The sequence below is a fragment of the Salvelinus fontinalis genome, chromosome 2 (genome assembly GCF_029448725.1).
Source record: "Salvelinus fontinalis isolate EN_2023a chromosome 2, ASM2944872v1, whole genome shotgun sequence".
NCBI classification, from domain to species: Eukaryota; Metazoa; Chordata; class Actinopteri; order Salmoniformes; family Salmonidae; genus Salvelinus; species Salvelinus fontinalis.
In genome coordinates this window covers 46,665,918-46,689,498 of record NC_074666.1, presented here as the reverse complement: position 1 = coordinate 46,689,498, position 23,581 = coordinate 46,665,918, and the positions used below count along the sequence as shown (strand labels likewise).

Sequence of the window (23,581 nt, the reverse complement as noted above, 5' to 3'; positions counted from 1 at the left end):
GGATTTGATCATGTTCCCTAAACCTGATCACTACTTAATAATTAACATTATTTTATTGATAATATTACTCATAATTATGTAGAACTTTGTCCATAATTTATATAATGGACAAGGTTCTACAGAATTATTCATGTAAGCACAAGATGAAATGCTGCCATTTTCTACCTTAGTGTTTATATTTACACAAATGAATAGGGAAATAAAAAGTACATGCTAAAGGTGTGTAACTAAGGAGCAAGAGACCATCTGCATCAGTGACAAGGAAGGCAAAAGGCATGTACTTCTTGTAACGGTTCAGCTATTTGGAATGACAAATGTCCATTCACTGACATTCAGTGTTCAATGAATTGCACAGGTCTAAATCACAGTAATGTAGGCTATATATCTGTATAGAAAAAGAGTTGTCTTAACAATGATTGGGCACTCTCTCTAATGCATTTTTTAAACAAAATGAGGTAGTTATTTTTCATAAGGAATAACAGACCAAGAATGAGAGGTATGTGTAGTACGTTGAATTATTTTATTTTTGTCGAATCATTTTAAATGTATTGATAAATGGACACCCATAATATAAAGTAACACTGTTCAACTGCTAAAATTAACTCCACATCCCATTTCAATAAGTATGTCACCTTTGCACCACATTTTACAACATGGAGGCAGCCATGGGCAAACTGTTAAACTGCATGAAAGCACCAATCTCATAGGATTAGGTGTATAATCATTAGATCTTAAATATGTAATGAAAAAATGAAAACATTTTAATGTCTGTTTTGATGCAAATGCATTCTTTACAAAAAATACTTTTACCTCACAAGAAAAACATTTGCCACACTAAATGCTGCTGCAAAGTGATTGCAGACGATGTCGTGCACAATCACCAAAACATTAGTTAGCTAGCATGTTAGCTATCTCAAGCGGTGTGCACTCCTCAGCAAACCTTAATTAGTTCTTGGCTAGGTACATTCAAAGTTCTTGAACAATAGGTAAATATCATGGTGTTAAGCCAACTAACTTTACCGCTTTGCAAAATGTTAATCTTGACCTAGTCCTGTTTTACTGTTCATAGAAGCTAGCTAGGAACACCATTTTTTACCTTTAGCTGCCATGCCACTATGTTTCAGACTCAAGAGCACAAAATGAGAATATGGAGCGATCACTAATAACGTTACTGCTTACAATTCTGACTACAACCACACAGACAAATGTTGAATAAAATCAATCACCATGCTTAACTTGACCAAGATTCTAGGTACTGTCTTCTCCGCCAACGCGGCAGCGTTCTTTCTGGAAGATTCTTCTCTCGTGCGGTTTGAATTGTTCCTCATTACTCATCATGAATGAACTTTATTGGTTCACGCACCCCCTACATGATTCAAACTAGTAGATCTGATTTCGCATTGATTGCAAGCAATGACATCGCGTTGAGAGGAGAAACAACGCATGTTTGAGTAAATCCCACATAATTTGTTTTTGTAAATTTGACAGCCCACCTTGTTCCGTTTTTTCAGTGCACTTGACAGTGCATGTCAGAGCAAAAACCAAGCCTTGAGGTCATAGGAATTGTCCGATGAGCTCCGAGACAGGGTTGTGTCAAGGCACAGATCTGGGGAAGGGTAACAAAACATTTATGCAGCATTGAAGGTCCCCAAGAACACAGTGGCCTCCATCATTCTTAAATGGATGAAGTTTGGAATGACCAAGAGTCTTCCTAGAGCTGGCTGCCTGGCCAAACTGAGAAATTGGGAGAGAAGGGCCTTGGTCAGGGAGGTGACCAAGAACTCAATGGTCACACGGTCAATGGTCACATGACAGCCTGCTTGGGGGCACCGAAAGACTATCAGACCACAAGATTCTCTGGTCTGATGAAACTAAGATTGAACTCTTTGGCCTGAATGCCAAGTGTCACGTCTGGAGGAAATCTGGCACTATCCCTACGGTGAAGCATGGTGTGGCAGCATCACGCAGTGGGGATGTTTTCATTTGCAAGGACTGGAAAACTAGTCAGGATCGAGGGAAAGATGAACAGAGCAAAGTAGAGAGAGATCATTGATGAAACCTGCTCCAGAGCACTCAGGACATCAGACTGGGGCGAAGGTTCACCTTCCAACAGGACAACGACCGTAAGCACACAGCCAAGACAACGTAGGAGTGGCTTCGGGACAAGTCTCTCAGAGCCTGAGAGGATCTTCAGAGAAAAATTGGGGAAATTCCCCAAATATAGGTGTGCCAAGCTTGTAGCGTCATACCCATGAACTCGATGCTGTAATCACTGCCAAAGGTTCTTCAACAAAGTACTGTTTTGTATTTTTAATACATTTGCAAATAAAATCGAAAAACCTGTTTTTGCCATGTCATGGAGTATTGTGTGTAGATTGATGGGGGGGGGGGGGGGGACAATTTAAACCATTTTAGAATAAAGCTGTAACGTCACAAAATGTGGAAAAGGTCAAGGGGTCAGAATTACTTTCCTAATGCACTGTATATTCTGAATAAGGGGGATGGAGAAAATCCACAGCTTTTTTTGTTGTTGAAGAATTTTGATTTGTTTTTCATCCTGCTTTCAATCTTCAATAGCGCTTACACAAAGTGTGCCATGAATATCAAACTGATATATTCTGAATCAGGGGATGATGGAGAAAAATCCACAGCTTTTTTTTTTGTTGATTTAGGCTGCACCAAACAACACAACTGTGTGAGCATGAGTGTTTACTTACATGACAAAAATATTTGGGGTTATTTTTAATACTGCGAAAGTGTGAATGTTTTTTGTGGTTAGTGTGGCCTGGTGTGAAAATATTTTAATAGACTCCCAGGCTCACACAATATGACAGATAAAAGAGTAAACCGTTACTGTTGAATCATGGCTGATGTAATCCTCATCCACTATTGTCAGAATGATTTTTAACAGAAGTAATGATTGTGTTAACACTGTAAGTGATGACTTCGTTTTATCTTTCCTTTATAACCAGCAATTCTTTGTCACTTCACATCATTTTGAAATTAAACTGTAATATCATAGACTGAGGGACCCAATACATTCAGTGCCTTCAAAAAGTATTCACACCCCTTGACTTTTTCCACATTTTGTTGTGTTGCAACCTGAATTTATAATGGATTAAATTGCGATTTTGTCACTGGCCTACAAACAATACCCCATAATGTCAAAGTGAAATAATGTTTTTAGACATTTTTACGCATTCATTAAAAATGAAAAGCTTAAATGTCAATAAGTATTCAACCCCTTTTGTTACGGCAAGCCTAAATAAGTTCAGGAGTAAAAATTTGCTTAACAAGTCACATAAGTTACATGGACTCACTCTGTGTGCAAAAATAGTGTTTAACATGATTTTTAAATAACAACAACGTCATCTCTGTACATACAATTATCTGTAAGGTCAAACAGTGAATTACAAACACAGATTTAACAACAAAGACCAGGGAGGCTTTCCAATTAAGTGATAATGCCCTTGAAGCCGGTGTTTGGAGGATATATTGTGTCAATATGTCCTCAAAACACAGGCTTCAAGGGCATTATTACTTCTATACAATGGGTTTCCAACATATTCAAATAATGTTTGACATATTTTCATTCAAAATTCTATTTTGATTAATTTATTCATACTATTTCATTCTTCCACAAGATATAGTCCCGACACAAATCTAGAGTTGCTAGAGACGTGACTGAGTCGTTCAGTCTTTTTGTTCTGTATCTATGGATGCAACCCTATCATTTGTTCTAAATGTTCCATTGCCATACTGGCTGGCAACGTTCTTATCCCTTGCTTGCTAGCTAGCCAACTACGGCTAACTTACAGTCACATCAAAAAGCCAGAATAACAGCAAAGTAGCTGCATTTGCATAGTTTTCTAGTGACGTTTCTTTGGATACATCCATAACAAGCTAATGTGGCGCGATTTTGCCTGGCATAGAAAATGTGCTCACTCGTCAGGACACGTGTTCAAAGAAGCTAGCTAGCAACACAGCTACAGTCACACAATAACTTCAAACTGAAGCTGGAAAGACTGCAAATTAGCTGTGTTTATTTTTTACTTATTTCAGTTTTTTTGTTGTTGTATTTATCCATAAAAATGATGCCAGGTGAATCATGATTTTAAACTGGCTAAGAAACGCTGCCTGCCTGTCTGTCTCCTCCCAACACGTTCATTACTATGGGACAGCAGGAGATGAATTTGAACATTGAAATAATGTTGCAAATGTCGGAGAGACAGACAGCAAGGATGATACAAATCTCTGCTGTTGAAAACTAAATGTTAATCTAAAAGAAATGTGAGATAATGTCTAGATGCTTTTTATAGTGTAGATCAAGTTTATAAATTGCCTGGCTGGGCTCGTGAGACAATGGATTGCTCAGTCAGATGGAACAGAGTAAATAGGCATTTTAACATCATAGATTTAGCTGTGGCAATTTGTGGAATAGACACCGGCTGGAATACGGTTTTAACAAATCAGCATTCAGGATTAGACCCATCTGTTGTATAATGCCTTGCAAAGAAGGGCACCTATTGGTGGATGGGTAAAAAAGAGCAGACATTGAAAATCAAATCAAACTTTATTTGCCACATGCACCGAACACAAGTGCAGACTTTACCATGAAATGCTTACCTACTAGCCCCTAACCAACAGTGCAGTTAAAGAAGAAGAAAACATTTACCAAATAGGCTAAAATAAAAAGTAATAATAAAAAGTAACACAATAACAATAACGGGGCCATATTTAGGGGGCACCGGTACCGAGTCAGTGTGCATGGGTACAGGCTAGTTGAGGTAATCTGTACATGTAGGTGGGGACGAAGTGACTATGCATAGATAATAAACAGCGAGTAGCAGCAGTGTACAAGGGAGGGTCAATGTAAATTGTCCGGTGGTGATTTTTATAAATTGTTCAGCAGTCTAATGGCTTGGGGAAGCTGTTGAGGAGCCTTTTGGTCCTAGACTTGGCACTCCGGTATCGCTTGCGGTAGCAGAGAAAACAGTCTATAACTTGGGTGACTGGTCTCTGACAACTTTATGGGTTTACCTCTGACACCGCCTATTATATAGGACCTGGATGGCAGGAAGCTTGGCCCTAGTGATGTACTGGGCCATTCGCACTACCCTCTGTAGCACCTTACGCTCAGATGCCGAGCAGTTGCCATACCAGGCGGTGATGCAACCGGTCAGGATGCTCTTGATGGTGCAGCTGTAGAACCTTTTGAGGATCTAGGGACCCGTGCCAAATCTTTTCAGTCACCTGAGTGGGAAAAGGTTTTGTCGTGCCCTCTTCACGACTGTCTTGGTATGTTTGGACCATGATAGTTCGTTGGCGATGTGGACACCAAGGATCCTGAAACTCTCGACCCACTCCACTACAGCTCCGTCGATGTTAATGGGGGCCTGTTCGGCCCGCCTTTTCCTGTAGTCCACAATCAGCTCCTTTGTCTTGCTCACATTGAGGGAGAGGTTGTTGTCCTGGTATCACACTGCCAGTTCTCTGACCTCCTCCCTATAGGCCATCTCATCGTTGTCGGTGATCAGGCCAACCACTGTTGTGTCGTCAGCAAACTTAATGATGGTGTTGGAGTCGTGTTTGGCCACTCAGTCGTGGGTGAACAGGGAATACAGGAGGGGACTAAGTACACACCCCTGAGCGGCCCCAGTGTTAAGGATCAGCGTGGCAGTTGTTGTTGCCTACTCTTACCACCTGGGGCCCCTTTGAGCAGGGTGATGTTATTAATTACACTTTGGATGGTGTATAAATACACCCAGTCATTACAAAGATACAGGTGTCCTTACTCAAGTTGCCAGAGAGCAAGTAAACAGCTCAGGGATTTCACTATGAGGCCAATTGTGACTTTACAACAATTGCAGGTTTTAATGGCTGTAATAGGGGAAAACTGAGGATGGATCAACAACATTGTAGTTATCAATAGGGAGATATTTTTTTAAGCCATATTCTTATTGCTTTCTCTCTGAGCAGGAGGAGAGGTACTCACTCTCACTCACACACACATATACTTTTCCTCATGCTCTAGTTCTAAATGCTGATTTGCAGGTGGACTTAATCACACATGGTGTTGCAGCCAGAGAGAATGGGGCCGTCCATTAATCACCCTCCTCCTCCTCCCACCCCAACAACCTGCAATTTAACACTTTAATGTAGCACCCAAGTCTCATTTTCACCTCATTTAACAACTGATTTACTTAACAAAAGGCACATCTCAATAGGTGGTCCAGGTAAGTCATTATATAGCACAAGCTTTTTGCTTTTGTTCTCTATTGCTCCTCTATTGTTCCTCCAAGCAAGGGGGGAACTGATGACATCACAACTTCCCATCAGACCAACTCCCTGAATGCCCTGATCCTTGAACTTTGCAGTTGTGTCTAAAAACACTTTTGCTGAAAACATATATATTGTTTTACCCTTTAGTGTGTGTACTCTACTGTATGTATACTTGGCATATTGCTTTTTAACAGTAAAAGTAAAAAAAAATGCTGGAGAACATCTTTCAGCCTGAAAGAGACGATCCCTAAAGCAATTTGTTATTTATATATATATATTTATATATATTTAAAAAATCATAACATATGTGAATTGTTTTCCATCCACCCTTGACTCAGAATATATAATTTTCATAGTCATGGCACACTTTGTGTAAGAGCTAATAAACATTGAAAGCAAAAAAAAGTAAAATAATTAAACTATACAAAAGCTGTGTATTTTCTCCACCCCCCCGATTCAGAATATATAATTTGCATAGTCATGACACGCTTTTTGTAAGAGCTATTGAAGATTGAAATCCCAAATCATATTTTCAACAACAAAAAGGTGTGGATTGTTCTCCATCCACCCGATTCAGAATATACCCTGTTTATAGTTATGGCATGCTTGGTTCAATCGCTAAAACCTAATATCCAATATAAAACACATTTTACCAGTATGATTTCTCTCCTTGACCTATGCCTATATTTAGCATTTTATAGGCTAAAAGTACTCAACATTTAAATAAAAAAATCTTGATATAAAATGACTCAAGTTAAAGTGAGTCACCCAGTAAAATATCACTTCAATAAAAGTTAAAAAAGTATTTCGATTTAAATATACAAAAGTAAATGGAATTTCTAAAATGTACTTACGTATCAGAAGGAAAAGTATAAATAATCCTTGTGTTACACGAACCAGAAGGCACAATTAATTTTTATTGACGGATTGCCAGGGGCATACTCCAACACTCAGACATAATTTACAAACGAAGCATTTGTGTTTAGTGAGTATAGTATAGTAAAATTAGGTAAAAATATAAATAGTAAAGTTCAGATAGCTCAAAAAACTAATGCAGTACTTTGCAGCCTTTGTCCTTATCTTGTCCACACATTTTTAGACAATAAATCCATATTATTTTACAAAAATATCTGTAAATTACTTTGAATACAGGGAAGCACCAGCTAATCTGTTCACAATGTGGACGGATAAAACACATTTTACCATGTGTAGATGCAACGGCTATAATGTGGCCATAATCAGAATGTGGATAGGATCAGAAACAAGGGATGCATGTTAGCACCATGTATAAATTAGGCATGAGTGACAATATAAGATAATAGGGGCCATTTATAAGGCTATATTTACCTCTTGGATGCTTGCGCACGCACCTCAGCATTCTAAATTATCTATCAATAGTATCTGGTCATGTAGTGTATAGGCACCAAGATCTGCTATTTCCATTTACATCCAACATCTAGTGGACTGTGTAGATTTGATTGGACAACTAGGATATCGATCTGTAGTTTCAAGAGACCTTGTAACTTGTCTATGATGCAGGTTCTCTCCAATTATAGCCTAGTATTAATTCTGGTTTGTTCTCTAGGCTCTCTCCATAAACTGGAAATTGTATTTTTGGTTGACAAAAACTTAAAAGAATCAAGATAGTCACTGAGGGATCTAGCACAATAATGATAACACAACATCCACACAGAAAATAAGAGCCATGACAGATGTAGCCAGAAACAAGAGAATATAAAACTTTATCATCAATTTACAAAAACACTTTGGCAAAGGCATATTTTCGGCAGACACAAATACCACAAAATGTTTCATCTACCTATTAGTTTTCAGAAGACCTGCTGCAACAAAAGAACAAAAAAACATTGACAACTGTGTATTAGTAGGCTACTATAGCAACCTGGAATCACACAAATAAATATTGTTTGGAGGAACTGTCTTTTTGAATGTGCTTTGCAAATACATTGTCCTCATGGGGAAGAAATATAGTAATCAACACACCATACACTGATTAGTTTAAAAAGGAGGCAGAACACAATGTAAGCCTTTGATAAAATATATAGATTGTCAACCCAATAGCAGAAAAATTGTGAGGTTGCATAGTAGCTTGTCTAATAAAGCAAACTAATGAGCCATATTGTTGGCTACATAGTTGCGCGTAGCTCGATTTGTACTATGCAGTCTGGCGCATCTAGACTTCTATACACCTATCCAACTACAGAAAACCATACCATCTATGTACAGTTGTTGAAAGACTAACTAAATCATAATCTAGTTGGCTACATCTTCGTGCTGTGTTATTCTGTAACGTATGTCACTGCATGCCTGTTGCTCGTCTCTGTCCCCTCTTACTTGGACCCCCCTCCCCTCTGCTCCCGCTTGGAGCAGGTCTGTGGTGGGCTCTCCTTTCTGGGGGTCTTTTGGGTGGTCTTTTTCTCCGTCAACAAAGGCAGCAGTGTCATCAAACTCCGTCGTCCTCCTCACCAGCAGAGTCCGACTCGGGAACGGGCGTGTAGGTGGGCACAGCGTTGAACATGACGAAGCCCACGGTGATCACCACAAACGACACAATGTACAGGCCTGAGAACTGTGGCGTGTGGGGCAGAGGTAGACGTTTTGATTGATCCATTTCACAGACCCTGGATCAGCGGCTATAGTTGCTCTGCATAACTCATTTGTAACACATTTGTGAGGTGTTAGTTAAACATTATGGAAGTCAGTATTTACCTCAAAGATTGGCTTGAGAGTTGGCTGTATGTTTCATATACACATGACACAATGTTACATTTTTTAAATCTAATCAAACCACAGAATCCTTCTCATTAAACAACAGAATCCACCTTACATGCTGACCAGACCGGACACGTCGCGTGCGCGAGCGCCGCAAAATGAATTTAGAAATCCATGTTATTCAATTATTGCACCCACACTGCTCGCACGCACCAACGAGCGTCTGCGACGCCAAGGGCTAAAATAGAATGCATTCCTATTTCTGACGCAGATCGCGCTGCAAGTCCTGCCTCTCCCAATCCCTCATTGGTTTATAGAAGCAGGTACTCACGTGCCATCTCCTCATTGGTTATTCCCACGTGGGTGATTAAAAACTAACTTTGTTCCCGGTTGTCGTGGAAATACAATGAAAGTTTAGATGCAATCGCCATATAAGTTCAAAGATGAAAAAGCCTGGAAGGAGGAGAGATGACTAGAAACGATTCGGTTGGCCGTTTTATGTGTGGATTAATTGTCGGAGTAGAGGTCCTTGTGCATTTCAGGTAAAATAACAACTCAATGTTTATATCCCAGGACAAATTAGCTAGCAACAGCAAGCTAGCTAAATAGGACAAATTAACGTTAGCTAGCAAGAGCAAGCTAGCTAGCTAAATTGCCATACATGTTTAATGCTTTTCGACCTGTCCCCAAATGAATGTCAATGGTTCAGAGTTTGTTTTGATATTTTAACCTGCTTGTCGTGATCGCGTTTGGTGTGGTGTGGGGGGGGGGGGCAAAATACATTTATGCATGATAGCGCACGATGGTGCACGCGCGCAGCCGGTTTGGGTTCCGTGTTAGGCCTACAATATATGCTTTTGCTCATGGGCATGGGCCCCTTTCTGTCCAATAAAGTAATTTCTGGAGAACAATGTTGTCAATTTTGGGCACCCCTCTGGCTCAAGAGCAAACCCACAGAAAAATAGTATATTTAACTCACAACAAAGTAGAAGAGGAAGATGCCACAGAAGAGGCTGAAGAGGTCAGCGGTGAGCAGGGAGAGATTCACTGCAGTGGCACTGGTCATCTTGATTACCAGGGGCATGAAACTGTACAGGGCATACATGCAGAAGGCATAGGCCGCAAACAGTACAACTGTGGAGGGAAACACCAGGGTTCGTGTTCATTAGGCACCAAATGGAAGAAAATGGTCTGAAACAAAGAAGTGGGGAGGGACTGTCTGGACTTGTCCAATCGTGAAACGCTTATTGAGTTTTCCTTTTCAAAGCATTTTGCAACGTTGTATCCTACTGAACATGGACCAGGGTTGTGTCCAGTAAAGCAACAAAAAGGAGAAAACATTTGCAACAGATTGAAATGGAGATTGAATTTCTTATTGAAGTCCAAGAAGTACAAATTGTTGTTTTCTTTTTCAAAATGTTCTGCAATATGTGCCCTACTGAATAAGGCCCAGAATCTCAGAAGGGAATTCTACTGGGCAAACAAATCACTTTCTGTAAAACTATTGCACAGAGCAAAATAGCTTTATACAGAGCATATACAGGTAACTGTCAAAAATAAAGGAAACATCAACATAAAATGTCTTAATAGGGCGTTGGCCCACCACAAGCCAGAACAGCTTCAATTCACCTTGGCATATATTCTACAAGTGTCTGCAACTATATTGGAGGGATGCAACACCATTCTTCCACTAGAAACTCCATCATTTGGTGTTTTGCTGATGGTGGTGGAAAACGCAGTCTCAGGCACCGCTCCAGAATCTCCCATAAGTGTTCAATTGGGTTAAGATCTGGTGACAGATGACCATGGCTTACATCGTTTTCATGCTAATCAAACCATTCAGTGACCACTCGTGCCCTGTGGATGGTCTTACCATAGTCAAGTTAACCAAATTAATGGCCTGCCCAGCATTTGTACACATGACCCTAAGCATGATGAGATGTTAAATGCTTAATTAACTCAGGAACTACACCTGTGTGGAAGCACCTGCTTTCCATATACAGTACTTCGTATCCCTCATTTATTCTAGGGTTTCCATTATTTTAGTAGTTACCTGTAACTAGAGTAAATTAGATTATTACCCAAATGAAATGAGAAGAAAAAAAACTTGGGCATAATTGACATACCGTCACATCCAAAATGATTGGCACCCTCGATAAAGACGAGCAAAAATAAATAAATAATACAAATCCTGAGCTATATTGCATGCTCAAAAAAAAAAAGGTTTTCAATGGGGTTCAAGTCCGGATATGCTTCTGTTTTTTTTATTGCCAAACCCATCACGTGTGTGCGTGGCCAAAAAGCTCTATATTTGTGTCACGTTCCTGACCTATTTCTGTTAGTTTGTTGTATGTGTTAGTTGGTCAGGACGTGAGTTTGGGTGGGCATTCTATGTTGTCTGTTTCTATGTTGGTTTATGGGTTGCCTGGTATGGCTCTTAATTAGAGGCAGGTGTTTGGCGTTCCTCTAATTAAGAGTCATATTTAGGTAGGTTGTTTCACAGTGTTCGTTGTGGGTGGTTGTCTCCTGTGTCTGTGTTTGTCGCACCATACGGGACTGTTCGGTTTGTTTAGTTTATCGTCATTTTTATGTGTAGGCTATTTTCCCTGTTCGTGCGTTCTTAGTGTTTATGTGAGTTTGTCGTCCAGGTCTGTCTACACCGTTTGTTATTTTGTTTAGTCAAGTGTATTTCGTTTTCGTGTTTTCGTTAATAAATCATGTCTTCAAACTCCGCTGCATTTTGGTTCCCTCACTACTCCTCCTTTTCGGTTGAAGAGGAGGAGGATCGCCGTTACAATTTGTGGCGTCTGACCATAGCACCGGTTCCAATCCAAGTGCCAATGCTGTTCGTCAAACTCCAGGCGGTGCTATGATCAGATTAAAATAGAGCTCTTTGGCCACGCACACGAGCGGTGGGTTTTGTGTAAAAAAATAGAAGCATATGCAGAAAAGTACCTTACATTTTATATATTTTTTATAGCCATACACCCACCAACCCCTCTTTTACGCTACTGCTACTCTGTTCATCATATATGCAGTCACTTTAACCATATCTACATACTACCTCAATCAGCCTGACTAACCAGTGTCTGTATGTAGCCTCGCTACTGTATATAGCCTCGATACTGTTATTTTTCACTGTTTTATTTATTTCTTTACTTACCTATTGTTCACCTAATACCTTTTTTGCACTATTGTTTAGAGCTTGTAAGTAACCATTACACTGGAAGGACTACACCTGTTGTATTAGGCGCACGTGACAAATCAACTTTGATTTGATATGTTATGGGCTATTTTTGCTTCCACTGGTCCTGAGGCCCTTGTTAAGGTCAACGGCATCATGAACTTTACCAAGTACCAGGAAATGTTTGCCAAAAACCTGGTTGCCCCTGACAAGATGCTGACACTTGGCTGTAAGTGAATCTTCCAGCAACACAATAACCCTAAACACTAATCAAAATCCACAAAGGAATGGTTACAATATCAACATTTTGCAATGGCCATATCAGTCTCTGGACTTGAACCCCATTGAAAACCTGTGGTTTGAATTGAAGAGGGCAGTTTATAAGAACAGACGAATGATATCAAGGATCTGGAAAGATTCTGTATGGAAGAATAGTCTAAGATCCTTCCCAATGTGTTCTCCAATCTCATAAACAATTTAGAAAAAGTATATTATTTTTTACAAGGGGAGGGTGGTAGAGTATTGAAAACAGGGGTGCCAATAACTTTTACCCCCATCTTTTTGAGATTTATTGTATTACTTTGTTGTATTATGTATTCCTCTGATCAATTGTATTAGTATAAAATATAATTTCCACATTTTTGGGATAATACAATATAGATCAGTATTCATATTATTTCATTTATAATATTTTTTGCTCATCTTTATCAGGGTTGCCAATAATTATGGACCTGACTGTATATGATTCTGACAATTGAGTTAGGGGGTTATCAAATATGGGGAGAAAATGAATTCTTACTAATTTTCCAGTTCCATTTAATAGCTGCTACTGCACTGGTTTCCAATATGGCTCTGCAACACAGGACAACAGAAGGTAAGATTGCAAATAGGAACTGTGTCGGTCGACAGACTTACAAAGCGCCTTCAAGACCATTCTGATGGGTAGATGTTGCCTAAAATAACTGCTCAAGTGATGAAAATGTGATGTCTGGATGATGTGGGGAGAAAGTACCATAATAAATACAATATGTACTGACTGATGTAGTGCACCAAACAAAAATATAAAGGGATAGTTTGCTTTTTGAGGATAAGCTAGTGCCAGGATTCAATCTGATCGTGGGCTGTCGACAATGAGGCAGAGGTCATTTCCAATTGAGCCGACATCTGCAGCATTTAACGTGAATGCATTCTCAGTGAACACAGTAACTTGCCTTTAAAAGCTGCATTGTCGACAAACTGCTTTCAGATTGAATCTTGGCCTAAAACGAAAGCGAAGTAAGCTTACATTTGTAAAAGTGAACTATCCCTTTAATACTGAGGGGAGAAAGGCAGGAAAGACTGTCTTTGAACCGGTTCAACACTGGAGAGAGGAGAGGGGGTGTCTTACAGCTGTATGCCGCTGATCAGGGTGCCGAACAGGCCCATCATACCCAGGAACTCCCCACGGCTCAGGTTCTTCACCGTGTACTCCTGACAAACATTTGACACTGCATACAGTGCAGCACTCACCAGCACCAGACCGTCCCCCAGCAACACATCACTGGCTAGATGGAGAGAAAGGAGGGAAAGAGAGCGGGATGAAGGGAGAGAGAAGAGGGAGAGTATGAGATAAAATATAAGGTGGGAGAGAAGGAGAGAGAGAAAAGACTAACGTTATTTTAGGCAAAGTCTTTGACATGTTAGATACGGTAATTTGCAGAGTTAATAATATGAGGAATCAGCTCTAAGGGTTTGTGATGAGAGTTTAATAATTAATAATGCCTGTTTATCTTTGCCCGTGCAGTGAACCCTAAGGCCTCTCCGGATCAGAATGTATGGAACTGTTTATGCCCCAAGAAAAGACACTGAGGTACATTTAAAGCTGTTATTCCTCTATGGATATGCCTGACTAAGTATAAAAAGGTATGTCTTCTACATCAAAAGAAGTGGACAAAAGCCTTGTCCTAGACTATAAAGCATATTTATTGGAGATTAACCTGTCTGGAAAACAGGCCCAAAGTGATATAACAATAAATTACAATAGGTAGTGTTCTCACTGGATCGGATCACGGGTCTCCCAGCCAGTAGGTTGACCCCCACACCCAGGAGACTCCCCCCTCAGGGTATATATATATATATTCCTGTGTAGACCCTGACAATAATAACATATAATTGATAAACGCAGTTGTCCCTAGTTACCAAGGCCACAATGTCAAAATTGTCTATGTCTTAATGTAAGGTTAGAGTTAGGCATAAGGTTAGCAGTGTGGTTAAGGTTAGGTTTAAAATCAGATTTTAAGAAGAGAAATAGTAGAAATAGGCTGGGTTTATGACTGTGTGGGTGTGGTAACTAGTGACGACCGATAAACGCCAACGTTCTGTACATTACATAAGGGATAATCAATGAGGGTCTATGCGTTCTATGTAAAATGATGAACGGACGTGGAAGGTGTGTTCCACGACACGCTAGTGGAACTAACCTTCCACGGAGTTGCATTATTTTCCAGAGTTTATAATTCCTTTTATACCTTGGCTATAATTAAACACTTTTGATGCCAGAAATGTGTTCATTTGCAGGTAGAAATGTGTTCAACATCCTTTGAAGTAGCTAGCAAGTTTACTAGATAGCTACAGTAATTTGCTTGGTAACCAAACAAAGATTTGCTAGCTAGCGAACAAAACCATCAGTCCTAGCATGAAAATCGAATTCAACAATGACAATGTTTTCAATTTGACTTTTGCTTTCAAAAGCAGATCAAACATGGAACATATAAGAATGAATTATAGGCATTGAATTCTACCTTGCTGATATACATGCTCTAGAATACCTTTCAAGCCAATAAGAAACTAGTGTTCAACAATGCCATGGCGTAACTTGGAAATAATGGACGACAAGGCTGAACTAATCAAACGAATGACTGGGTCACGTCTCTAGCAACCAAAAGATTAGTATTTTGGATTTCTAGCAGTAAATGTGTATTTTAGTATTGTTTTATTTGGCAACTGTGGTATAAACGCCTCAGTTCAGTACATTACCTTGGAAAAATGATCTCGGCTCCGCCTCGTCCTCCATTATTTCCAAGGTAATATACAGAACGTCAGTGTTTATCCCTTACTTATAAACCGGGTAGTTTGGGTCCTGGAGATTGATTGGCTGAAAGCTGTGGTATATTGAAGCAATAAAAGCCAGAGGGGGTTTGGTTTATGGCCAATATACCATGGCTAAGGGCTGTTCTTATGCACAACACAACGCGGAGTGCCTGGATACAGCCCTTAGCCGTGGTACATTGGCCATATATCACAAACCCCCGAGGTGCCTTATTGCCATTATAAACTGTTTACCAATGTAATTAGAGCAGTAAAAATGTGTGTTTTGTCATACCCTGATTTATCACAGCTGTCAGCCAATTAGCATTCAGGGCTTGAACCATCCAGTTTATAACAGACATTATAAACTGGGCGGTTCGAGCACTGAATGCTGATTGGCTGACAGCCACGGTGTATCAGACTGTATACCACAGGTATTACAAAACACATATGTTTACTGCTCTAATTACGTTGGTAAACAGTTTATAATGGCAATAAGGCACCTCTGGGGTTTGTGATACATGGCCAATATACCACGGCTAAGGCATTGCGTTGTGCATAAGAACAACCCTTAGCCGTGGTATATTGGCCATATACCACACCCTCGGGCCTTATTGCTTAAATATAAACACAGGTATGAAGCAAAACTACAACAACAAAAAAGTGTTACATAAAACATTTTTTTAAATGAAGCTAAATTACGTGTTTACTGTTCTAACTATGTTGGTAACCAGTTTATAATAGCAATAAGGCACCTCTGCGTTGCATCGTGTTTAAGAACAGCCCTTAGCCGTAGTACATGTATATTGGTTATATTGCACACCTCCTCAGGCCTTATTGCTTAAATATCATGAGTACTGTTCTTACTGGATCCCTGGTCTCTCCCAGCCAGTAGGTCAGCCCCAACCATGGCACCCACCCCCAGCAGACAAACGGCCACAGCCACAAAGTGCACCAGGCGATAGCGCGTCTTCAGGAAGAACCAGGAGAGCACCATCAGCACCGGGATCACAAAGCAGTCCAGAAGCTGCAACCAGAACCACATATAGTATTTTTCAGGTATAAAATGCTGATTACATACAAGGCAACTGAAAGACACTTAGGGCTGGGTGATATGGGCAAAATATGATATCACTGTATTTTTAAAAACATTTAACAGTATTTTATTATTGTGAATAAAAAAAGTTATAAATTTGCTTTATGAGTAATGCATGACCCTAGAGTGGCAACACATACATTCTAAGTGATTTTAAATGGGTCTTTTTCCATTCTGATTGTTTTATACTGTTCAATTCAACCCAAAATAATTTCCTCATAATATTTCTAAATTTCCTGCACACATTTTAGATAATTTCCACACTAGGGCTACACAATATGGGCAAAAAATCTTGCCCTTATTTTTAACCAAATGTTGTATCTGCGATTTGACTTGCGAATTAGATCAAAACACTTGGGTGAACTGTTGGAATCTTGGAAATAGAATGTTTGTTCTAATTCTATAGTTAGAATAAATAACACATTGAATACAGTGTTGTTTGACATATCAACAATTGAAAATGCCAGGGAGGAGTTATTGTGACAGGGTTGGAACCAAAGCATTGGTCAGTGTTTCCTAGGGGACCCTATAATCTTTGGCTACATTAAAATGTTTCTTCATGTAGCCAATATAGTCATGCTAAGCCTATTCCACTGATTTAGAAGTTGCACAAACATGCTGATTTAGGCTTACACCATCAGTGGTATCAGGTTGTATTAGCTAGCTACGTTTGCTCTGACTCAGTACATTTATTAGCTAGCTAGCTAACTAACTAGCAATTAGCATTAGTGGCTAAAACGATTTAGCTAAAAGTTACTAAGAAAATACACTAGCTGTTTGCAGACGTAAGAAACAAACTAAGAGTAATTATAGAACACTTGAGGGTTTATATTAAGATGCTAAGTGGAAACAATATCGTTGACTGAATGCAAGTGTCCCATAGTCAAGCAACAACAAATGCACTCCATAAGTGACAGGGGACAGGGCTAGGTCTGTGTGGATAGTGGCATGGAGAGAGACAGAGAGCGGAGAGGAATGACTCAAGCAGCGTGTAAACTATAAAAATGGAGGTTATACACAGCATATCCCATTTAACAAAACATTAAAATACCGTTATAGAAGGTAAAGTAAAAACCCAAACCGGTCTGTGCATCAACACTGGTACATCAGTGGAGGCTGGTGGGAGGAGCTATAGGAAGACAGGCTTATTGTAATGGCTGGAATGGAATTAATGGAACGGAGTCAAACGAGTGGTGTCCATGTTTGATACCGTTCCATTGATTCCATTCCAGCCATTACAATGAGCCTGTCCTCCTATACCTCCCCTCCACCAGGGTACATTGTGAAATATGGTATACCTCCAAGCCCTAAAGGCACTTGAATATTCATTTGTGGCACACATGGAAAAACCGGCCAGGTGACTCAATGTATCACCTAGGTCCTAGATACATCAAATTAGTGAGTCATTCTTCACCCAAAAAACACAGTATGCAACGGTATTAGAAATGTCTTACCTGTATGCTGGTCAACGTTGTAAACTGGTATGCCTTCACCACTGTGTAGTTTGCCTCCACGTCCGTCAGTCCCATAAGTAAATACCGCCACCATTTTGTTTTTAAAATCTGTAATATATTCCCATCACCTGTTAAAACAGCAAAGCGAGAATCCAGAGTGAGACAATTTTTATTTTATGAGTTAGCAGGACTGTAGTTTTAGTCTATCTGTGTAGGCCACGGTTGTGTTCATTAGGCACCAAACGGATGAAAACAGTCTAAAACATGAAAAGACTACAAGGACTTAAAAACACTCATTTTCGTTTCCCTTGCATGCCGTAATAAACACAACCCATATATTAATTACTATTTTTTATCCCAGTAGGTAGGATTCCCAAATATCACCAATTAGATTCGGAACTATGTGGCTTCAAACTCTACTGCTAGTGTATGGTCAGGAAGACCAGGGCCTGTTTGAATACCTCCATCCTGCATCCTTCATTCCATCCTCTCTTCCTTGAAGTAATCACTGATCTTAATTGGTTGAATTGGTGAAAGTAATAAGGTTGCGTAACCTTGCTTTCATCTTTCAAAGTATGTATAAAAATATGATATCCTCAAGGAATCAACTGTAGGAAGGATGCATTTCTAAAATATTCTAACTGGCCCCTGCAAATAAAGACGAAGGTGATGATTCTCACTAATATTAGCATTTTCATACCAAAAAAGAATGTAAGTCAATGTACTCAGTTTAGCATTAGCATGTGTAGAATTCAGGGGGGCGGTTTCTGACCTTTTCTGAGGCTGAGCGAGGCAGTGTAGGTGAGCAGCAGCAGGACGTAGTTGAGGAAGCTCTGGAACATGGGCGTCTCCACACCCGCTTCCGCTAGGTACTGGCAGCTGACCGCCGTACCGCAAATCAGCATGGACAGGGCCTGACCCATGGCGATGGTCTTCAGCAGACGCCTGCCAAGGTCATGTTAACATCAATCAATAAATCACTTAAATGTATGTACTGTAGAATAATATGCCCATTTTGTGTCTGTGCATGGCCTGTTGCGTCTGTGCATTGTCTGTTGCATCTGTGCATTGTTTGTCTTGTTGTGCTCACCATGTGAAGACGCCCTTCAGCTTGTAGCTGCGCAGCCTGGCACAGGCTGTCCAACAGCTCCTTCCATGTCCACAGTCAGAGCTCTCTGCAGGCTCAGAACCATCCATTTCCTTCTGAGGTATCCCTGAGAACCCCACCAAAACAGAAGGGGGGGGGGGCAGATTAGGGAATGAGAGAGAGATGAAACTGAACAGTTTTATTAACAATGTCTGCATCAAAGACCCAGACAAGCAGTGTGCAGTAATCTCCCCTGGAATTTAGGCCTCATTATATTGTGCTCAACTAGGCACTCTGCACTCCAAGGAAGGTAACACTACTAATTATGTTTTTATATGTCAATCTTTTTCATGCCAGATTAGTACTTTTTGAAAAGGAGATTAGGCCTACGTTTTTATAGCCTACAGCTCTCAACTATTCCCAGCCCTTTAATAAGAAAGGTTTTTAATCAAGGAAGACATTGCATACAGTAGCCCTGGTGGTGTGATAAAGTGAGTGGGTCTCGCTTGTTTCAATATCCCAAATCAGATATTTAAATCTGATTTGAATGTTTTTATTAATGGAAAACATTTAGATTTGTGTATGGCAACAACACAAATACTATTGTGCATGGTGTGCAATTGCTCCTTTGTAGATGATAAACATTTAATTAAACTAAAAACAGCAAACATAGGATTTTTACTCAACGAGCTGTCAAAATCTGAAACATTCATCAACAAACTGTCACAATGTTTTGACCACGTTTCCATCCAACCATTTCATGCGAATGATGATTTACCTAATGCATGAAAAAAAGTCATGATCAGGCTGATGGAAACATGAAATGCCGGTAAAAATTGTATAAATTGCCAACATACAATTTGTTCGTTCAACGTGGTGGGATCTGTTTGTGTCTAAAATGTAATATTCTAGAAATGGCGGTGGAAACGCCTTTATGAGTAAATACTTCAAGAGAAGAACAGAGCACCTTAGGCACGTTGACTTACTACTTAGATTTAAGCGGAAAGGGATACTGATAACCATCATATCGAAGTAAATTTAGAGTCACGCGATATGTTGTGTGGTCCTCCCACTACGACACGGAAAAGCTTGCCGTTTGTTAGGCTACAGATGAAATTATTGATTAACTTCACAGGGTGATGAATGTGTAAGGTGATGAGCTTCATACTCCTTTGCAATACATTTCGAGGGTCTTATTCTGGTGACATGATGATCAATGCCGTTTGACAAATACAAATAATATCCCCCTTATCCATAAAAAACTCTATGTAAATAGACTACCCGCACTGTACCTAGACCTGCATAAGCTATTTATGTGTGTACTACAGCATCGCGCGCAGCCTTTTATCCGCAAATGGCTTTTTGATGGAAACATATCTGGTGGGAAAATGTGCATATTTTTTAATACAGACTTTAAAATATTCCTATGAATGTCTGTCGCAAATTGGATGGAAACCTAGTTACGGTCACACCTTCCTATTAAAACACGTGGCCAAATAAAGTAACAAGTACTGAACACACAATCTACTAAGGCTTTCAGCCACTACAACATTTTAGACTACATATGTAACGTGACTACAATGATACAACATTACAATCATATAACACCATACACTCACGAGCAAATCTTGCGAGGCATCGTCACGCGCGCCACAGACTAAATATCTAAACATTAAATAGAATATGGTGGTTCATCTACCTGCATAGGTTAAACTCTCCTCGGCGTTCATTTGAAGCTACGGTTAAATCGAGCGCTCAAAAGACATACCATAACTCTCGTGGCTAAATACATCAGCAGGCTACAGCACCACAATGGGTAAATCTAACCCACTGTTTTTTACGTCAGGCCCAAAGGACCGCCTCCTCTTCTGAGATTGGCCAAGACGCTGGTGTGTCACGTCAATCTCTTGATCAAGCCCATGAGCTTGCAACCAAACTATGATGTGGTGCTGAAGGGACTCCTTTCGGGCGACAGTGTAATGATGCAGACAGTTTTGATATTTGATAAGGCACTTCAGCACCTCATCACCACCAGATTATATAATATTCTTATTTTTGTAGGTATTTTTCTTAAAATGGCATTGCTGGTTAAGGGCTTGTAAGTAAGCATTTCACTGTATGGTTGTGCCTGTTGTATTCGGCTAACGTGACAAATACAATTTTATTTTGACTTGACCAGAATGTTGCAATATTTAGAGTTTAGACAACACCCATGACAGCTAGACCGCAACATCCATCAACTTCGTGAGATATAAAAACTAATACAAAATGTTAACAAATAACGTTTTAACTTGAGGAAAAAAGTAGTTTGAGGATCTCATTAAGCAGACTGTGGGGTGTTCGGGCACATGCCCTTGCCTGAGAGAGACATATATATATAAACAAAATAATATTCCATGGTGGAATAATAAGAACGCCTATGTTATTGTGTAGAAACTGATATCTTGCCGTCCTTGAAGCATTCAAAACTTTGTCTTGTGTCGATTTCACTCTCCTGCAGTTCTGTGCGCCTGTTGCATCATTTTTAACCCACTGTTGCCAGTTAGCACACTATGTGAGCAGTAGGCTAGACCTAGGGTTTAATAAGATCATTTCCTCTTATACTGTATTATATATACAGTACCAGTCAAAACTTTGGCCACACTTACTCATTCAAAGGTTTTTCTTAATTTTTTACTATTTTCTACATTGTAGGGGGAAAAAACTATGAAATAACACATGGAATCATGTAGTAACCAAAAAAGTGTTAAACAAATCAAAATAGATTTTAGATTTTAGATTCTTCAGTAAGTAACCACCCTTTGCCTTGCTAACAGCTTTGCACACTCTTGGCATTCTCTCAACCAGCTTCACCTGGCATTTTCCAACAGTCTTGAAGGAGTTCCCACATTTGCTGAGCACTTGTTGGCTGCTTTTCCTTCACTCTGCGGTCCAACTCATCCCAAACCATCTCAATTGGGTTGAGGTCTGGTGATTGTGGAGGCCAGGTCATCTGATGTAGCACTACATCACTCTCTTTCTTGGTCAAATGATAGTCCCACTACGTGCAAACCAGATGGGATGGCGTATCGCTGCATAATGCTGTGGTAGCCATGCTGGTTAAGTGTGCCTTGAATTCTAAATAAATCACGACAGTGTCACCAGCAAAGCACCCACACAACATCACACCTCCTCCTCCATGCTTCACGGTGGGAACTACACATGCAGATATTATCCATTCACATACTCTGCATCTCACAAAGACACATCGGTTGGAACCAAAAATCTCAAATTTGGACTCATCAGACCAAAGGACATATTTCCACCGGTCTAATGTCCAATGGCCATGTTTCTTGGCCCAAGCAAGTCTTCTTATTGGTGTCCTTTGCGTGAATCTGGCCTTCATGGTCAAATTGCTGCAAAGACACCACTACTAGTCTCCTCTGAACAGTTGATGTTGAGATGTGTCTGTTACTTGAACTCTGTGAAGCATTTACTTGGGATGCAATTTCTGAGGCTGGTAACTAATGAACTTATCTTCTGCAGCAAAGGTAACTCTGGGTCTTCCTTTCCTGTGGCGGTCCTCATGAGAGCCAGTACCATCATAGCGCTTGATGGTTTTTGCGACTGCACTTGAAGAAACTTTCAAAGTTCTTGACATTTTCCAGATTGACTGAACTTCATGTCTTAAAGTAATGATGGAGTGTCGTTTCTCTTTGCTTATTTGAGCTGTTCTTGCCATAATATGAACTTGGTCTTTTACCAAATAGGGCTATCTTCTGTATACCAACCCTACCTTGTCATAAGACAACTTATTGGCTCAAACACATTAAGAAGGAAAGAAATTACACAAATTACCTTTAACAAGGCACACCTGTTAATTGAAATGCATTCCAGGTGACTACCTCATGAAGCTGGTTGAGAGAATGACAAGAGTGTGCAATGCTGTCATCAAGGCAAAGGGGGGCTACTTTGAAGAATCTCAAATATAAAATATATTTGTTTAACACTTTCTTTGGTTACTACATGATTCCATACGTGTTATTTCATAGTTTTGACGTCTTCACTACTTTTCTACAATGTAGAAAATAGTAAAATAAAGAAAAACCCTGGAATGAGTAGATGTGTCCAAACTTTTGACTGGTACTGTATATGTATTTTTAAAAAATGACTATAGGCTATAGGCAGGGTTTTTCTTTATTTTACTATTTTCGACATTAGTGAATGCTCCAGAAAGTTAATATTTGATAATTAAGAATTGATGGAAGTTGAATTGTCATGCAATATACTGTAGTGTAGACCTATATATGAATTGTATCACTGCTTTTCCATTAGCCTATAACATTAGGAAACCAAATGGCAAGTTTATATATGAGTTATTGGCATAGGCCTGTAGAACTAAGACACTTTGTCATACTTTTGAACTGATCATATTTCTCAATGTAAAAAAAAATATTTATAAACGTTCATGCCCTTTTAGGTATGATAGCGTAACTCTCGCATTGCATAGTAAAGATACTTACCTGAGTTAGCCTGTTGTATTTTTCCTGTTGTATTTTTCCTGTTTGTCCAAAAGTAAACTTGTTATGCTATTTCGAATGCGTCAGTGCGAGCGAGGCTAGGACTCCAAAATAATCACATTTCCTCAGTCGCAGCGCACGGGGAGACACCACCAGTTGATTTTTCGTGCTATTTTAAATTAA

The 23,581-nt window shown here is 39.7% G+C and overlaps 1 protein-coding gene across 3 annotated transcripts; it reads right to left on the bottom strand.

The window, feature by feature from the left end:
- Nucleotides 1-8,007: 8,007 nt before the first annotated feature.
- LOC129819891 (solute carrier family 35 member F2-like) lies at nt 8,008-23,517 on the bottom strand. Of its 3 annotated transcripts, none has more exons than XM_055876586.1 (9): nt 23,402-23,517; nt 18,903-19,026; nt 18,585-18,757; nt 17,813-17,940; nt 16,130-16,289; nt 13,584-13,740; nt 12,996-13,048; nt 9,992-10,146; nt 8,008-8,869 (listed from the first exon to the last, which is right to left on the bottom strand). In XM_055876586.1, exons 2-9 carry the CDS (start codon nt 19,007-19,009, stop codon nt 8,744-8,746), a joined length of 1,059 nt encoding a protein of 352 aa, XP_055732561.1. In that variant the 5' UTR covers nt 19,010-19,026; nt 23,402-23,517; the 3' UTR covers nt 8,008-8,743. The 3 variants fall into 3 exon arrangements, with proteins under 3 accessions (XP_055732561.1, XP_055732553.1, XP_055732569.1); XM_055876578.1 differs by lacking the exon at nt 23,402-23,517 and adding an exon at nt 20,599-20,737; XM_055876594.1 differs by lacking the exon at nt 23,402-23,517 and adding an exon at nt 20,519-20,583.
- Nucleotides 23,518-23,581: the final 64 nt, after the last annotated feature.